Consider the following 14,590-nt stretch of genomic DNA (forward strand, 5'->3'; position numbering starts at 1 on the left):
GAAGAAGTCTTCATACTGCAACCCAGCAGAGGTGTTCCACAACACAGTGGTGGACCAGTTGCCATTAACAAATTCCGAAATACAAAGGGAAACGAGGAATGACCGGGCATTGTCAAAGCCTATGAAGTCACCATGCAAGGATGGCCAGCCCATGGTAACCCTATGTTTCCAGAGTTCTCAGCGAGACAAGACCAACTATCAGTATGTTAAAGAACCCTGATGTGTGGATCTCATGTTGGGGTTCCCGCTAAGCTGCATGCCAGAGTATTAGAAAATCTGCATGAAGGACATCCGGGTACAATCAAGGTGAAGAGTCTCGCCTGGAGCTACATGTGGTGGCCAGGAATAGATAAACAGATTGAAGACTTGACCAAAAGCTGTTTGGGATGCCAAAAAGTTCAAAATGCACCCCCACAGGTACCATTATACCTGTGGGTATGGCCATCTTCACCATGGCGAAGAGTGCATATTGACTTTGCTGGGCCATTCATGGACTCCATGTTTCTGATTGCTGTGGTTACTCATTCAAAGTGGCTGGAGGTTATACCAATGAAGTCAACTACCTCAGCAAAGACTGTCTGCTCTGAGGACTATCTTCACCAGAAACGGCTTACCAGAAAAAATTGTGAAAGACAACGGACTACAACACATGTCAGAAGAGTTCCAACTGTTCATGAAGAAAAACGGCATCAGACATATAAAGTCAGCTCTTCACCACCCATCAATGGGCAAGCTGAAAGGGTTATCCAAGCCTTCAAGAAGTCTATTTAAAGCAACGGACAAGGAGGACAACACAAGGTGGACAACTTCCTTTTTGTGTGTTGAAACTTCATTCATGTGATGATAAATTGAGCACCTGCAATGCTGTTCGTGAACAGGAATCTGAGATTTCACATAGACCTCCTGAAACCAGACCTACGGACGAAAGTGCAGAATGAACAGTTCAGCCAATTTCCAAGCGAAGCAGCTTCAAGATTGGACAGGAGTCCTAGCATGTGATCACTGAGAAGACAAGTGGACACCTTGCGATCAGACATGGAGATGTCATGTGGATGCTCAACTGAAGATCACACCTGAGTCGACCATATCCAACAAGACAGACACATTACAGTCACCGGACTTACCTCTCACTGATGATCATGTCACTGACAGCAACGTGACTCCGCCAACCGAGAATGTTGTTTTCTTAGACAGGATCCCTACCAAACCTGATGCCACTCCACACATCCACAGGTGCTATCCTGAAAGAAGGAGAGCGCCACCCAGAAGACTATGAAGTTAGTTTTGGACTGTTATTGTGAAAGCATGTTTATTTGGGATATGGGTTTATAAAAGGGAAATTGAATGTTTTGTACATATACAGTTTTATGTTGATTTAATCTAAAGGGGGAGGAAGTGTAATGTACAGATCTATATTTTTTTAGAGAAAGGACCTCCTCCCCTTCGCACTATGTATTGATCTGAGCGTGGACAGTTATCTATGCATGAGCATTGTTCTCTCTTTCCTCTGCAATGTGAATACACCAGTTAAAGCCATCTCCCATGGGTGTGCTTTTATTTAATATGTACATAATTGTGCACCGACACAACATTGTGTATGACTTAGAGGACATCGCCAAGATAGGCTTCCAACTCTGGGCCTCACGTACCTTAAATTATGTTAAATTAGGTCTACAAGCATGGTGAAAGCCTACTTTACGAGAGTTATGCTTGCCAACTGTGGGTCATGTGATTGTGATCCAAAGTCCTGAAAGTGGTGTCCAGAAACATGCTATAAGGCAGCACTGAGCGGGCCTGGATGTTAGCACTGCAGGCACAGGGAGCCTAGAAGGTTAAGACCAGAGTCTATGTAGAACTCACAGTAAATACTGCATATTCGTCTAAAAATTGTTCTTCAATAAATTGAAATATGCGACACTAAGTAATTTCATGTCACCATCCTTTTGTCAGAAGTAAATCATCAGGATGCACACATTAATGCACTTGTACTGTGGACTGTAAATTGCTGTAAATGGATCTTTTGGTGCAGCACACCATATCCCATAGCAGATGTTTTAATTAACTACTTACCACTGCATTAGTAATAGCAGTCTTGGTCCATATAATCCTGAGAGCCATTAGTGCACCGGGCATGTATGTATAAAGTCAATTCTGAAGCCAGAAATGGTAATAGCATAAATGAGATCATTATGATTTGTTATTCACTTTATCGATTTATGTGAATAATATAAAATTTGGCACGTTAACATACTGTAGAATTTTAATTGAGTAAAAGATGCAGAGCAACTGATTCAATAATCGTGTTACGCCACCTATTTCTAGCATGAATGCTGTGATGGTATTATTCTGCGGCAGAAAGTATCAAATGGCAGGTAAACCTAATCTACTGAATTACTTCAGTAATTCCTGATATTATAAAGGGGACGTTATATAATGGTCCATTTTTGTTGTCACAATTCTCCCAAAGTACATACTTACAAATGTCTCTCAGTTTTAGATTTCTGTACTTGCCTAACAGCTTTTACTCTCAACTAAACATTTTGTGTGAAGCCTTTTCAAAATAGAAATGAAAGCAGAGCAATCATTAACAATGTCAGTGGTGAGAAATTTAAATAAATGAAGCACAAATTCCAGGGAGGAATGAATCAGAATCAGGTTTAATATCACCAGCATATGCTGTGAAGTTTGGTAACTTTGAAGCAACATGATAATGCAATACATGATAAATATGGGAAAAAAACTGAATTACAGTAGGTATCTATATATGTATATTAGGTACCTATATATGTATATTAAATAGTTAAATTAAGACAAGTACTGCAAAAACAGAAGTTAAACAAAAAGTAGTGAGAGATTCAATGTCCATTTAGGAATCTGATGGCAGAGGGGAAGAAGCTGTTTTTGAATCACTGAGTGTGTGCCTTCAGGCTTCTATACCTTTGTGATGGTAACAATGAGAAGAGAGGGCATGCCCTGGGTGGTGTGGTTTCTTTATGATGGACGGTGCCTGTTTGAAGTACCGCTCCTTGAAAATGTCTTGGATACTACAGAGGCTAGTACCCATGATGGAGCTGACTAATTTTATAACTCTCTAACACAAAATACTCTACAAATGCTGGGGTCAAAGCAACACGCACAACATGCTGGAGGAACTCAGCAGGTCGGGCAGCATCCGTGGAAACGATCAGTCAACGTTTCGGACTGAGACCCTTCATCAGGACTGAAGAGGGAAGGGGCAGAGGCCCTATAAAGAAGGTGGGGGGAGGGTGGGAAGGAGAAGGCTGGTAGGTTCCAGTTGAAAAACCAGTAAGGGGAAAGATTAAAGGATGGGGGAAGGGAAGCAGGGAGGTGATAGGCAGGAAAGGCAAAGAAGGAATAGGGGAAAGCACAATGGGTAGTAGAAGGAGGCGGAACCATGAGGGAGGTGATAGGCAGCTGGAGGAGGGGGCAGAGTGAAACTGAGATGGGGGAAGGAAGGGGGAGGGAATTACCAGAAGTTGGAGAATTCAATGTTCATGCCAAGGGGCTGGAGACTACCCAGACGGTATATGAGATGTTGCTCCTCCAACCTGAGTTTGGCCTCATCATGGCAGTAGAGGAGGCCGTGTATGGACATATCCGAATGGGAATGGGAAGCAGCGTTGAAGTGGGTGGCTACCGGGAGATCCTGTCTGTTGTGGTGGACGGAGCAGAGGTGCTCGACGAAGCAGTCCCTCAATCTGTGTCGGGTCTCACCGATGTAGAGGAGCCCGCACCGGGAGCACCAGATGCAATAGATGACCCCAGCAGACTCATAAATGAAGTGTTGCTTCACCTGGGAGGACTGTTTGGGGTTTTATAACTCTCTGCAGCTTATTTCAGTCCTGTGCAATAGCACCTCCCCCCCCCCCCCGCAATACCAGGCAGTGATGCAGCCTGGCAGAATGCTCTCCATGGCACATCTATAGAGGTTTTTGAGTATTTTAGGTGACAAACCAAATCTCCTCAAACTCCTAATGAAATATAGCAGCTGTCTTGCCTTCTTTATAGCTGCATCAATAAGTTGGAAATGAAAGAATCCAGTGAGAATTTCATGAGATTTTCATTTTTGATTCACTGAGTGGTTTTCCTTGCAGTTTGATTTTGATTAATAGGGCTGGATGTTACAATCCCTAAAGTTTCTGCACTGCACTTGACTTGAGTGGAAGTAAAGATGACCACTAGATGTTACTACCATTATGACACATCTTCAGTTGTGTACCTCTACATCACTGGGTGTTTTGGCCTTTTATCACAAGACACCCTCAGCCGAGGCAGGCCCACCACAGACTGATCAGACCTGAGTGTGTGTCACACGGTTAGTCTCCAGATGGTCACTTGGCAGCCCAGACAGCACCCCTTCTTTTCAGCCACAGCCAGTGACAACTCATTTCGGAGGCATTAGCAATTGCTTTGATTGCCTTCCTATGGGCCTGCCCTCTGACCCCTACTTCCCTCAGCAGCCTTACGGTGGAATTGACTACAAAGCCCCACCTCAACTGGGTGCACTTTTACGTTCCAGCCTCGCTTCTCTGCTTCAACTGCAAGATTGGCATATCGCAGCCTTTTCCGTTCATAAGCCTCATCCACAGCATCCTCCCCGGGGACCGTCAGCTCAATGATAAAGACGCGCCGACGGGAGTTGGACCAAAGGACCAGGTCAGGCCGCAGATTGGTTGTTGCAATTTCAGATGGGAAGGTAAGTTTTTGGCCTAGTGGGCATGAGTCGTGAGGCAAGGGGTTAGCCCCCGGTTTCTCTCCGTCCCAGATGAAGGATGGTAGTTGTGGGACCGTTGTCTGGGCATTGAGAGGCGTTGGTGGTTACTCTCTTACGCTCAAGTTCAGCTGCCAAAAACTTCAGCACTTGGTTGTGTCGGCAGGTGTATCTGCCTTGTATTAGGCTGGTCTTGCAACTAACCACGACGTGCTTGAGAGATGCCGGAACTGTGCACGGAAGACTGGCTGGATCCTCCTCTCCCAGCCAAAGATTTAGGTTTGTAGGAGAGGGCAGGACATCATACATTGCTCTGATGATGAAGCTCAATCTGTTTGACTCCATGCCCCACAGCTCACTCCATGTGATTTTCCTCCTCTCAACACCCTCCCACCTCATCCAGCAGCCTTGCTTGGCTTGGGATATTGCTTTAGCACATCTGGCTGCTGCTTCCTGGTGGCACACCTCCACCACCAGGTGCTGACGTTCAGTTGTAGTAGCCTTTTGCCAGGTCGGTTTCATCACTCCAGGGCCAAAGCCTCCTCTGCCCTGTTGGACATAGCCCACTATGTCCCGGTGTTGGAGGGCAGCTTCTGCATCCAGTGCTGCTGTGGCTGGGGTCCACTTCTTCCCTGTTGCTAGAGCAGGAGCAATGCCTCTTATGATTGGGTCCCGAGATTTTTTGAGTGTCATTTCCAGCCTTGCTTTGCCACATCTGTATTCCTCCACCAGGCTAGAAATTGGCAGAGAAAGGGCTCCGTTCCCGTAAAGTCCTATGCTTTTTTGGCTTTTATGTGAGATGAGAAGAATGAAGTTTTATATTTCTAATTGGTTACCTCTTCCCCTGTGGTAATGTTTATCATGAAAATACACGACCACTATTGATGGTTTGGTGCTAATCTATCTTTTTGGGGGTCAGTTCTATTTCCTTATTGCAGTGAAGTGACGCTTGACCAAATAAAAATGAGTAAAGTCAAAATGGAGTTCAGTTTATTGTCAATGCACAAGTACTTTTATGCACAGATGCAATGAAAAGCTTACTTCCGGCAGTATCAGAGGCAATAGCATCATATAGCAGCAATCACAAAGTAAACGTAAATTATGCACAATCTTTACAAAATTAGAATAATAAATATCAAAAGTCCATTTTAGTGCAAAGTGGCCGGTTTCTAAATTGTAGTGATTAGGGTTTTGCTGTTTCTTTTAAGAACCAATTGGTTAAAGGGAAGCAGCTGTTCTTTAACCTGATGGGGTGGGACTTCAGGAATCTTTATCTGCTGCCCAATGGTAGCTGTGAACAGATGGTATGGCCCGAGTGGTGGGGATGTCTGATGAAAGATCTTGTCCTCTTGAGACAGCGTCTCCCGTAGATACTCCCAGTGGTGGGGAAGGGTGTGCCAATGATGTATTAGGCAGAGTCTACTACTCCCTACAGCTTCTTACATTCCTACATATTCCAATTGTCATACCAGATCATGATGTGGTCAGTAAGAAAATAGTACATCTGTAGATGTACGTTAAAGTTCAGTGACTAGCCAAACTTCTTTAACCTCCAAAAAATGCTGGCATATTGTCCTTATGATTGCATCTATGTGCTGGGTCAAGGATATGTCATCTGATATGTTAGCACCCACTAGTTTAAATCTGCTGACTGTCTCTACTGCCAGTCCCCCACTGTAGACTGGAGGATGTTTACCTCCTTCCCCTTCCTGAAGTAAACAATCAGCTCTTTTAGTTTTGCTATGTTGGACGAGAGGTTGTTTTTGTGACACCACTCAACCAGGTGACCTACCTCGCTCTGGTAAGATGACTTGTCACCATCTATGATTCATCCAACAACATTGGTGTTATTGCCAAATTTGAAGACAGGATTGGAGCTGTGCTTAGCCACTCAGTCATGTGTGTACAGAGAATGGAGCAGGGAGCTAAATAAACAGCACCTGTGTTGATGGTTAGCGAGGAGGAGATGCTGTTACTGATCCCCACCGACTGAGGTCTGGCAATAAAGATCTGTAGGTTTTCTCTTCTCTGGCAATGAGGAAGTTGAGTATCCAGTTGCAGAGGGAGTTACAGAGGCCCAGGTCTTGAAGGTTGATGGGTGATTATGTTGAACACCAAGCTGTAACCAGACTAATGCATGAATTCCTGTTGTCTAGGTGGCCCAGAGCAGCGAGAAGAGCCAAAGTGATCATATCTGCTGTTAACCAGTTGTAGTGGTAGGCATATTGGAGTAGATCCAGAGTATTATGTGAATGCGATAAAATTATGCTTTTTTTTAGCAATGTGATGTTCATTTCTAATTGTATTTGATACAAAAGCAGTAAAAAAAAATGAAGTTTTACTGCTAAAACAAAAGCAGTTTAGCTTACTAAAGTGAAGTAAAGTTAGATTTTAATTTTACTTACTAAACCAGTGAAAATTCAGAAATCAGAGGTGCAAAGGGACTTTGGAGTCCCGTGCAGGATTCCCTAAAGGTTAACTTTGCAGTCAGTGGTAAGAAAAGCAAATGCAATGTTAGCATTCACTTCGAGAGGAGTAGAATATAAAAACCAGAATGTAATGCTAAGGCTTTATGTGGCACTGGTGAGGCCTTACTTGAGTCTCGTGAGCTGTTTTAGGCCTCTTATCTAAGAAAGGATTTGCTGACATTGGAGAGGGTCCAGAGGAGGTTCACAGGAATGATCTCAAGGATGAAAGGAATGTTTGATGGCTCTGAGCCTGTACTCACCGGAGTTTAGAGGAATAAGAGGGGGATCTCATTGAAAGCTAGCAATGAAGGCCTAGATAGAGTGGATATGTAGAGGATGTTTCCAATAATGGGAGAGTCTAGAACCAGAGGTCACTGCCTCAGAAAACAAGGATGTCCCTTTAGAACAGAAATGAGGAGGAATTTCTTTAGCCAGATGGTGGTGAATCTGTGTAATTCATTGCCACAGATGGCTGTGGAGGACAAGTCATTTGATATGAGAGGTGACCTGATAAAGGTGTACAAGATATTGAGAGGCATTGATCATGTGGATAGACAGAGGCTTTTTCCCAGGACTGAAATGGCTAACATGAGAGGGCATAGTTTTAAGGTGCCTGGAAGTAGGTACAGAGGAGATGTCAGGGGTAAGTTTTTTAGGCAGAGAGTAGTGAGTGCGTGGAATGGGCTGCTGGCGACAGCGGTGGAGGCAGATACGACAGGGTCTTTTAAGAGACTCCTGGATAGGTACATGGAGCTTAGAAAAATAGAGGGCTATGGGAAAGCCTAGGTAGTTCTAAGGTAACGACATGTTCGGCACAGCTTTGTGGGCTGAAGGGCCTGTATTGTGCTGTAGGTTTTCTATGTCTCTATGATATATTTAAAGTGGATGTTGCTAGGTTCTTGATTAGTAAGGGCAGCAAAGGTTATGGGAAGAAGCCAAGATTATGGGGATCAGAGGGAAAATATTTCAGCTATAATGGATTGGCAGAGCAGACTCCATGGGCTGAATGGCCTAATTCTGCTCCCATGTCATGTCTAAATCAAACACTTATAAAGATACTCTCCTCTATAAAGCATATATATACTTCTTACTCATCCAAGGAAATTAACATTGTAAAAGATGCGATCATCCCCTTGAAATCAGAACCACTTTATTCATCTGGTTCACTTATGCCCTTCAGTGACGGCAAACTATCAGCAGCGCCGGGTTAGACACAGTGTGCTTCACTCTGAACAACAGGTTATTCATTTCCAGGGGCAATGAGGCAAACAATAATGGCTAGCCTTGTCAGCAACATTTAGTGTTGATATAGACAACTTTCAATACACTGTACATGAAAGCACCAAGTGGCAGTGGCTTTGATGGACTGAAATCCCTTTGCCTGGTATTCACTACAGTGGATAAATATAATGAGCTGTGTGTTTAAAAACATGCACATTTCCCTCACACTGATGGAAAGCTTTCTCTGCCACTGAGATCTCTGTAAGATAAAAGCTGGGAACTGTCTTGTGGTCTTGGGAAATTAGTAATCAGGGCTTTGAAATTACTGGACAGAGATCTTAGGATGAGGGTGGGGGTAATTACCAGCCAGTTCAATAGATTTTACAGGGTAGAATGGAGGTGGGCTGGAGTTACAATCTGAATTTAACCTGTTGTAACAGGAGCCTTGAGCCCTAAAATCTTAAGGTCTCGAGAGTTTGGGGCAAGAGGGAGCCTGAAGGCAGGAGAAAGAGAAGAGGGAGTTTCAGTAATGAGGAATGAGCAGATAAGGGTTGAAGTGAAGACGGGGAGTTCTAGGGAAAGACATGGAGAATAGACTTTCATACTTTTGGCCCTATTTTCCCCTGTTCTGTACAATTCTGGGGGGCTTCCTGCATCTTGAAAATGGTTAGACACGTGGCCTGAAACCATATATAACCATTCCATTTGCAAGGGCTCTTTATAAGATAAATCCTGCACAGGTTATCCAGAATATATGAACACCTGACTCATAGATATTTGTACAAATGAGCTCCCACAATATTGGATTCAAAAGTCCAACAAATGGATATACATTCATTTCTACAAATGGCACATCTTGTTACTACTCTCTTTCCACTTTCAGTGATTGTGTGTTTGTTATAGATCTTATATGCTTGTGATGCCATTTATGACAATACTGTGAAGGTGTGGTTAGCAAATCAATTGAACTTTGTATTTTTTTCTGACTTATGGACAAAATCACAGATATCTATAAAAGCGGAACCTATATGTTGCTTGGGGCTGGCCTGTACATATAAAAGTCAGATAAATTAATGTAATGTGACACCGTATCACATGTACTTACACATGGTCAGAATATCATGGGAATGAACCTCTAGGACTGTCTCTGTCCAGATCTGGAGAATGATACATTACTGAATAACAAGAAGATTACAGAAGGTTTAAGTGAGTGCAATTCAGCTTCATCCCACTTCCCATTACCCTGTAAATTCTTCCTTTTAAGTAATAGAGGGAGTACAAAGAAGGTTCACCAGATTGATTCCTGGGATGGCAGGACTTTCATATGAAGAAAGACTGGATGAACTGGGCTTGTACTCGTTGGAATTTAGAAGATTGAGGGGGGGATCTGATTGAAACATATAAGATCCTAAAGGGATTGGACAGGCTAGATGCAGGAAGATTGTTCCCGATGTTGGGGAAGTCCAGAACGAGGGGCCACAGTTTGAGGATAGAGGGGAAGCCTTCTAGGACCGAGATTAGGAAAAACTTCTTCACACAGAGAGTGGTGAATCTGTGGAATTCTCTGCCACAGGAAACAGTTGAGGCCAGTTCATTGGCTATATTTAAGAGGGAGTTAGATATGCCCCTTGTGGCTACGGGGGTCAGGGGGTATGGAGGGAAGGCTGGGGCGGGGTTCTGAGTTGGATGATCGGCCATGATCATAATAAATGGCGGTGCAGGCTCGAAGGGCCGAATGGCCTACTCCTGCACCTATTTTCTCTGTTTCTAATTCCTTCCTTCTCTTTGCAGCAGTGTGGTTGAACCTGCTGCAACCACAATACTGTACCGGTAGCATATTCCAGCACCTAATCCCTTGTGCCGTAACAAAATTAAATGGCTTTTCCTCACGTCACTTTTGGCTGTTTTGCCATTCATCTTCTGGTTCGTGACCCACTGCCAATTCAAACAGTTTATCTGCCTGTACACTCCATGATTTTAAATACCTCTATCAGATCCCCTCTCCTCCTCCTCCTCTGTTCCAAGGAGTGAAACCCCAGTGTCTCCAGTTTACCCAGATTCTAGTGAATGCTGCCCATTCCATTCCACTGCACTTCGAACATTGGAAGCTGTAGAATTTAGAGTTTATTTAAATCTTACATCCATCCCACAACATGAGGGAGTAAAAATCTTTGCATTATGACTCTGTAGCAATGTGCAGACATGTGAATTTGCCTTAATTTTTTTTATTTCAAAATATACTTTATTCAAAAATAAAATTATATACAATAAACCATTCAATAACTTTCCATCCTTTACATAAGTTTCCATTATAGTCAGTACATATCCATACTTATGGCCAGCCACGTGGCACTCCAGTTGTTCACCTTACCCACATCATTGTTGAGGGTATACTCCCCGCCACCCAACCCCTCCCACTCCCGCGGGTGGAGAAACCTATACTGTGGTCCTTCCCCACCGGGCCCTTGCGATCGCTGCACCGAGTTTCAGTGCGTCCCTCAGCACATACTCCTGCAGCCGAGAATGTGCCAGTCGGCAGCATTCTCCCACGGACATCTCCATGTGCTGGTAGATCATCAAGCTTCGGGCCAACCAAAGAGGGTCTTTCACCAAGTTGATGATCTGCCAGCAGCACCGGATGTTGGTCTCCATGTGCGTCCCCGGGAACAGCCCGTAGATCAGTGAGTCCTCTTACGCAGCTGCTGGGGATGAAATGTGACAGTAGCCCGTCCATCCTCCTCCACACCCTCTTTGTGAACTGACAGTGTGCAAAGAGGTGGGTCGCAGACTCCTCCTCACTGCAGTCCTCCCGTGGGCAGTGGCTTGTAGAAAGAAGCTGACCTGTAGCTGTCCCAAAGCTGTAGCACACAAAGGGTTGGGTTTTCCTTATTTTCCCCCTTCCCTCTTGGGTCTGCTAAGTGATCTATCTCTATAGCATTCACCTTGACGCAAACAACCTCAGGGTATCTCCCTCAATAGGAGAGGACCAGGGATAACAATAAACTGAGTACCCATCTCACCAGTGTAGAACTTTAGGCATAGCTCTATGTGAATGTAAAAGAGAAGGGATGTTACAGGAAGTTTAGCCAATCTGGGGATCTGTGGCTCACCCAGTCCCCTCTACACACACAATCACCAGTTTGAAAAATACAAAACTTGCAGATAAGGAACCTATGCAGAGCCTGATGCTAATCCCTTTTGGAGTCTCTTTAGTTTCTACACCGCATTCAGATTTGTTTGTTTCTTACAAGACTGGCAGGTTTTTTTTGGAGCTGTAGAGCAGTTTGGCTCTGGATTAAAAAGTGAAAGCTATCTTTTTAATGCCTTCCTCAGATGTGACGGTGAGAAGCTGCAGGAAAGGCTGAAGAAAGAACATGCTAGTGATAAGCAGACTGCTCTAGCTCACCTGCAGCAGGAGAAAGAGCGTGAACTGGAAACCCTGCAGAAAAAGTGGAAAGACATAACAGGAGCGCTTGAAGCAAAGGTAAACAGATGGGGGAGGAGAACAGACAGTTAGGCAGTTTACAAATTTGTGATTGCATCAGCAAGTTTTGCGTGCTGGAAGCAATTATCAGCGAGACAGCAGCATTTTCTCTTAAACTCCTGGATCTGAAATAGTGAATGGGTAAATTGGTGTGTTTTAGCCCTGAGATCGCTATCACCTGGATATGAATTTTGAACAGATGGACTGCAGAGCCAAGGTCAAGTCCACCTGACTACGTTACTTTGAAGCCAGTCTACTGTCTACTTGGCCTCATTCACAACCTTACTCTTCTCTAAGCCAGCCCACCTGAAATGGGGCAAAGAAGTTGCTGGTCAATGGCTGTGATGAAAGACTGGGAGGCTAGTTGGCATGCTCTGAGAGGCAGGTAAGTTATGGCCCACAAATGAACTCTGTTAATATTTTCTCTGTCATCCTGGAGGAGTTGTAGTCAGGGAAGCTCAGTGTGCTGGTGGACATTCTAGCAAGAGAAGTGATGTGGAGTCACATCACTGGAGGTGACACTACTATGATGTTCTCCTGGAAAAGCACAGTTCCGGCATTCACGGTTCTTCAGAACCGTGCGGGTACGTTGTCCTGCACTTGTAAAATAAGCAGGAGGGCTAGGAATCCCTGTGGGCTTACCTCCTTCTATCTGCTCTCACTGAAACTGCAGCTCAGGAACCTTCAATGACTGCATCCCCTTCCATTCTGGTAACCACTGAAAATTCCATTGCTGAAATCCTCGTGTAAGGAAGACTAAACTCACTATTAAGGGCACTTTAGAATTATCTTAAGCAGACAAGAAGTCTAAGACCAGAAAACTATCTTCAAAACCTTTGCAGCACTTCAGCTGAGGCAGTTGATTATTCTTTTTACACAAATGGAGAATGGTACCTAGTCACACAGTACTCCTAGTCACACCATCTTGACCTTGAAGTATATCACTGGTCCTTCATCATCCCATGGTCTATATTTAATCTCCCAGGCCAACAGTACACTGGGGGTATCTTCAACAAGAGACCTTCACTCGTTCAAGAGGATGGTCTACCACAAGCTTTCCTAAGGCAATAAATACTGGCATTTGAAAATTGATCCTGGAAATCATGTTTATTTATAGGTGTTTAAAAATGAATTAAAGCTAAAATATCAAAGATTGTAATTCTTATTCTCTTTTTATTTCAGCTTGCAGATACAGAGAAGAGTTTAGAACAACAGATTACTATTTCCCAAGCCACAGTCCAGTTGCTTCAATCCCAATTGACAAAAGAAAAGGAAACTCTCCTGCAGAATGTTCAGCATGTCTCTTCGTTAAATCAGGACCTTAAATCCCAGCTTGAGACCCTAAAACAACAAGCTCTCAAAATTGAGGAGGGAAGTAAACAGCAGGTAATAGTTGTAACCAATTTGCTCTATCAGTTTCCTTTAATGGAAGTAAATATTGTGGGACTTCCCATCCCAGTGTCAATCCTGTTACGGTGGTGTTGAGGTCCAGAGGTTTAGACAATGATTGTGACATTCACATGAGGAAACTTCATCCTCTGAGACAACTTGGGCCCCATGGATGCTTATGAATGGCCAGGACATCAGGTGAAAACAGATGTAGTAATTTCCCAGCACATTCCTACCAGCCTTGACAACCTGATACCTGGTTATATCTGGCATCCACTAAAATATCAGACACTGCAGAGGAGAGGGAAAAGAAATGTTCATTTTACTAAAAATGACCTGGAAATTCTCAGCATTGAGATAAGTGTCAGGAGAGGGGTGTCTCCTGTGGGGGTGGGGGAAGAGAGCCACCACCCACCTGAGGAATATGAAAATAAATTTTATATCCTCACAGAAAGTGTCGGGATGCCAGAGAATTGAAAAGTGATGGAACAAAGCATTTTAATAAATGGATAAGGGATTCACACATTCATCTGTGTCTTTCAATCATAGCAGAAAAGAGATTGGCTTTACTTATATGCACATTGGAATATACAATGAAATGTGTCGTGTGCATAATATCAAATCAGCTAGGGTCGGTCGTGCTGAGTGCAAGTGTCACCACACTTCCAGTGCCAAAATAGCATGCTCACAATTCACTAATCCTAATCAGTACGTCTTTGGAATGTGAGAGAATCGGAGGAAACTCACATTCTCACATTCGGGGATAATGTAGAAACTCCTTACTGCCAATGGTGGGAATTGAACACTGACCTTACAGCTGTAATGCATTACCGCTACACTTCCGTAAGTCCTTATTATTAAATACCATCTTCGCTGCTTTACTAATTCCTAGTTAATAGGTTGTTGCTAACCATTGGAATATGATAAGAGTCAGCTGAGTTGCTTTGGAGACATGAATTTGCAGTCTCCCTATATGAAGTATCTTTCTGTCAGAGAGATCGTTATAATCTGTACAGACAGCCACCACCTCCTCAGGCTGTGGATGCTGACACCCTCTGGGCCTTCTTGCTTCTTCTGCTTTTCAAGCTGCATTTGGGTGTTGAGTTTCCTCTCTGCTCCTCCTCTGGCATCGAATGGTGTCTTCAGTTGATGAGGTTGTGCACCACACCAGCCATCAGTTTAGTCTCCATATCTGCTGGACACATACTGAGGGGAGTTCCCTGTCTGATACAAGATATGCAATCCCACTTTTGGAATCATTTCAGTGTATTCACAGTTTCTGTTGTTTATGTGCCC

The 14,590-nt window shown here is 43.8% G+C and overlaps 1 protein-coding gene across 1 annotated transcript in view; it reads left to right on the forward strand.

The window, feature by feature from the left end:
* LOC140195679 (protein FAM184B-like) overlaps positions 1-14,590 on the forward strand; it is a 228,838-nt gene that overhangs the window by 200,561 nt on the left and 13,687 nt on the right. Inside the window, exons 10-11 of the mRNA XM_072254395.1 lie at positions 11,755-11,905; positions 13,088-13,291. Of these exons, the coding sequence (XP_072110496.1) occupies positions 11,755-11,905; positions 13,088-13,291 (355 nt within the window). The remainder of the gene's footprint in view (positions 1-11,754; positions 11,906-13,087; positions 13,292-14,590) is intronic.

Source organism: Mobula birostris, chromosome 3 (genome assembly GCF_030028105.1).
Source record: "Mobula birostris isolate sMobBir1 chromosome 3, sMobBir1.hap1, whole genome shotgun sequence".
Taxonomy (NCBI): Eukaryota; Metazoa; Chordata; class Chondrichthyes; order Myliobatiformes; family Myliobatidae; genus Mobula; species Mobula birostris.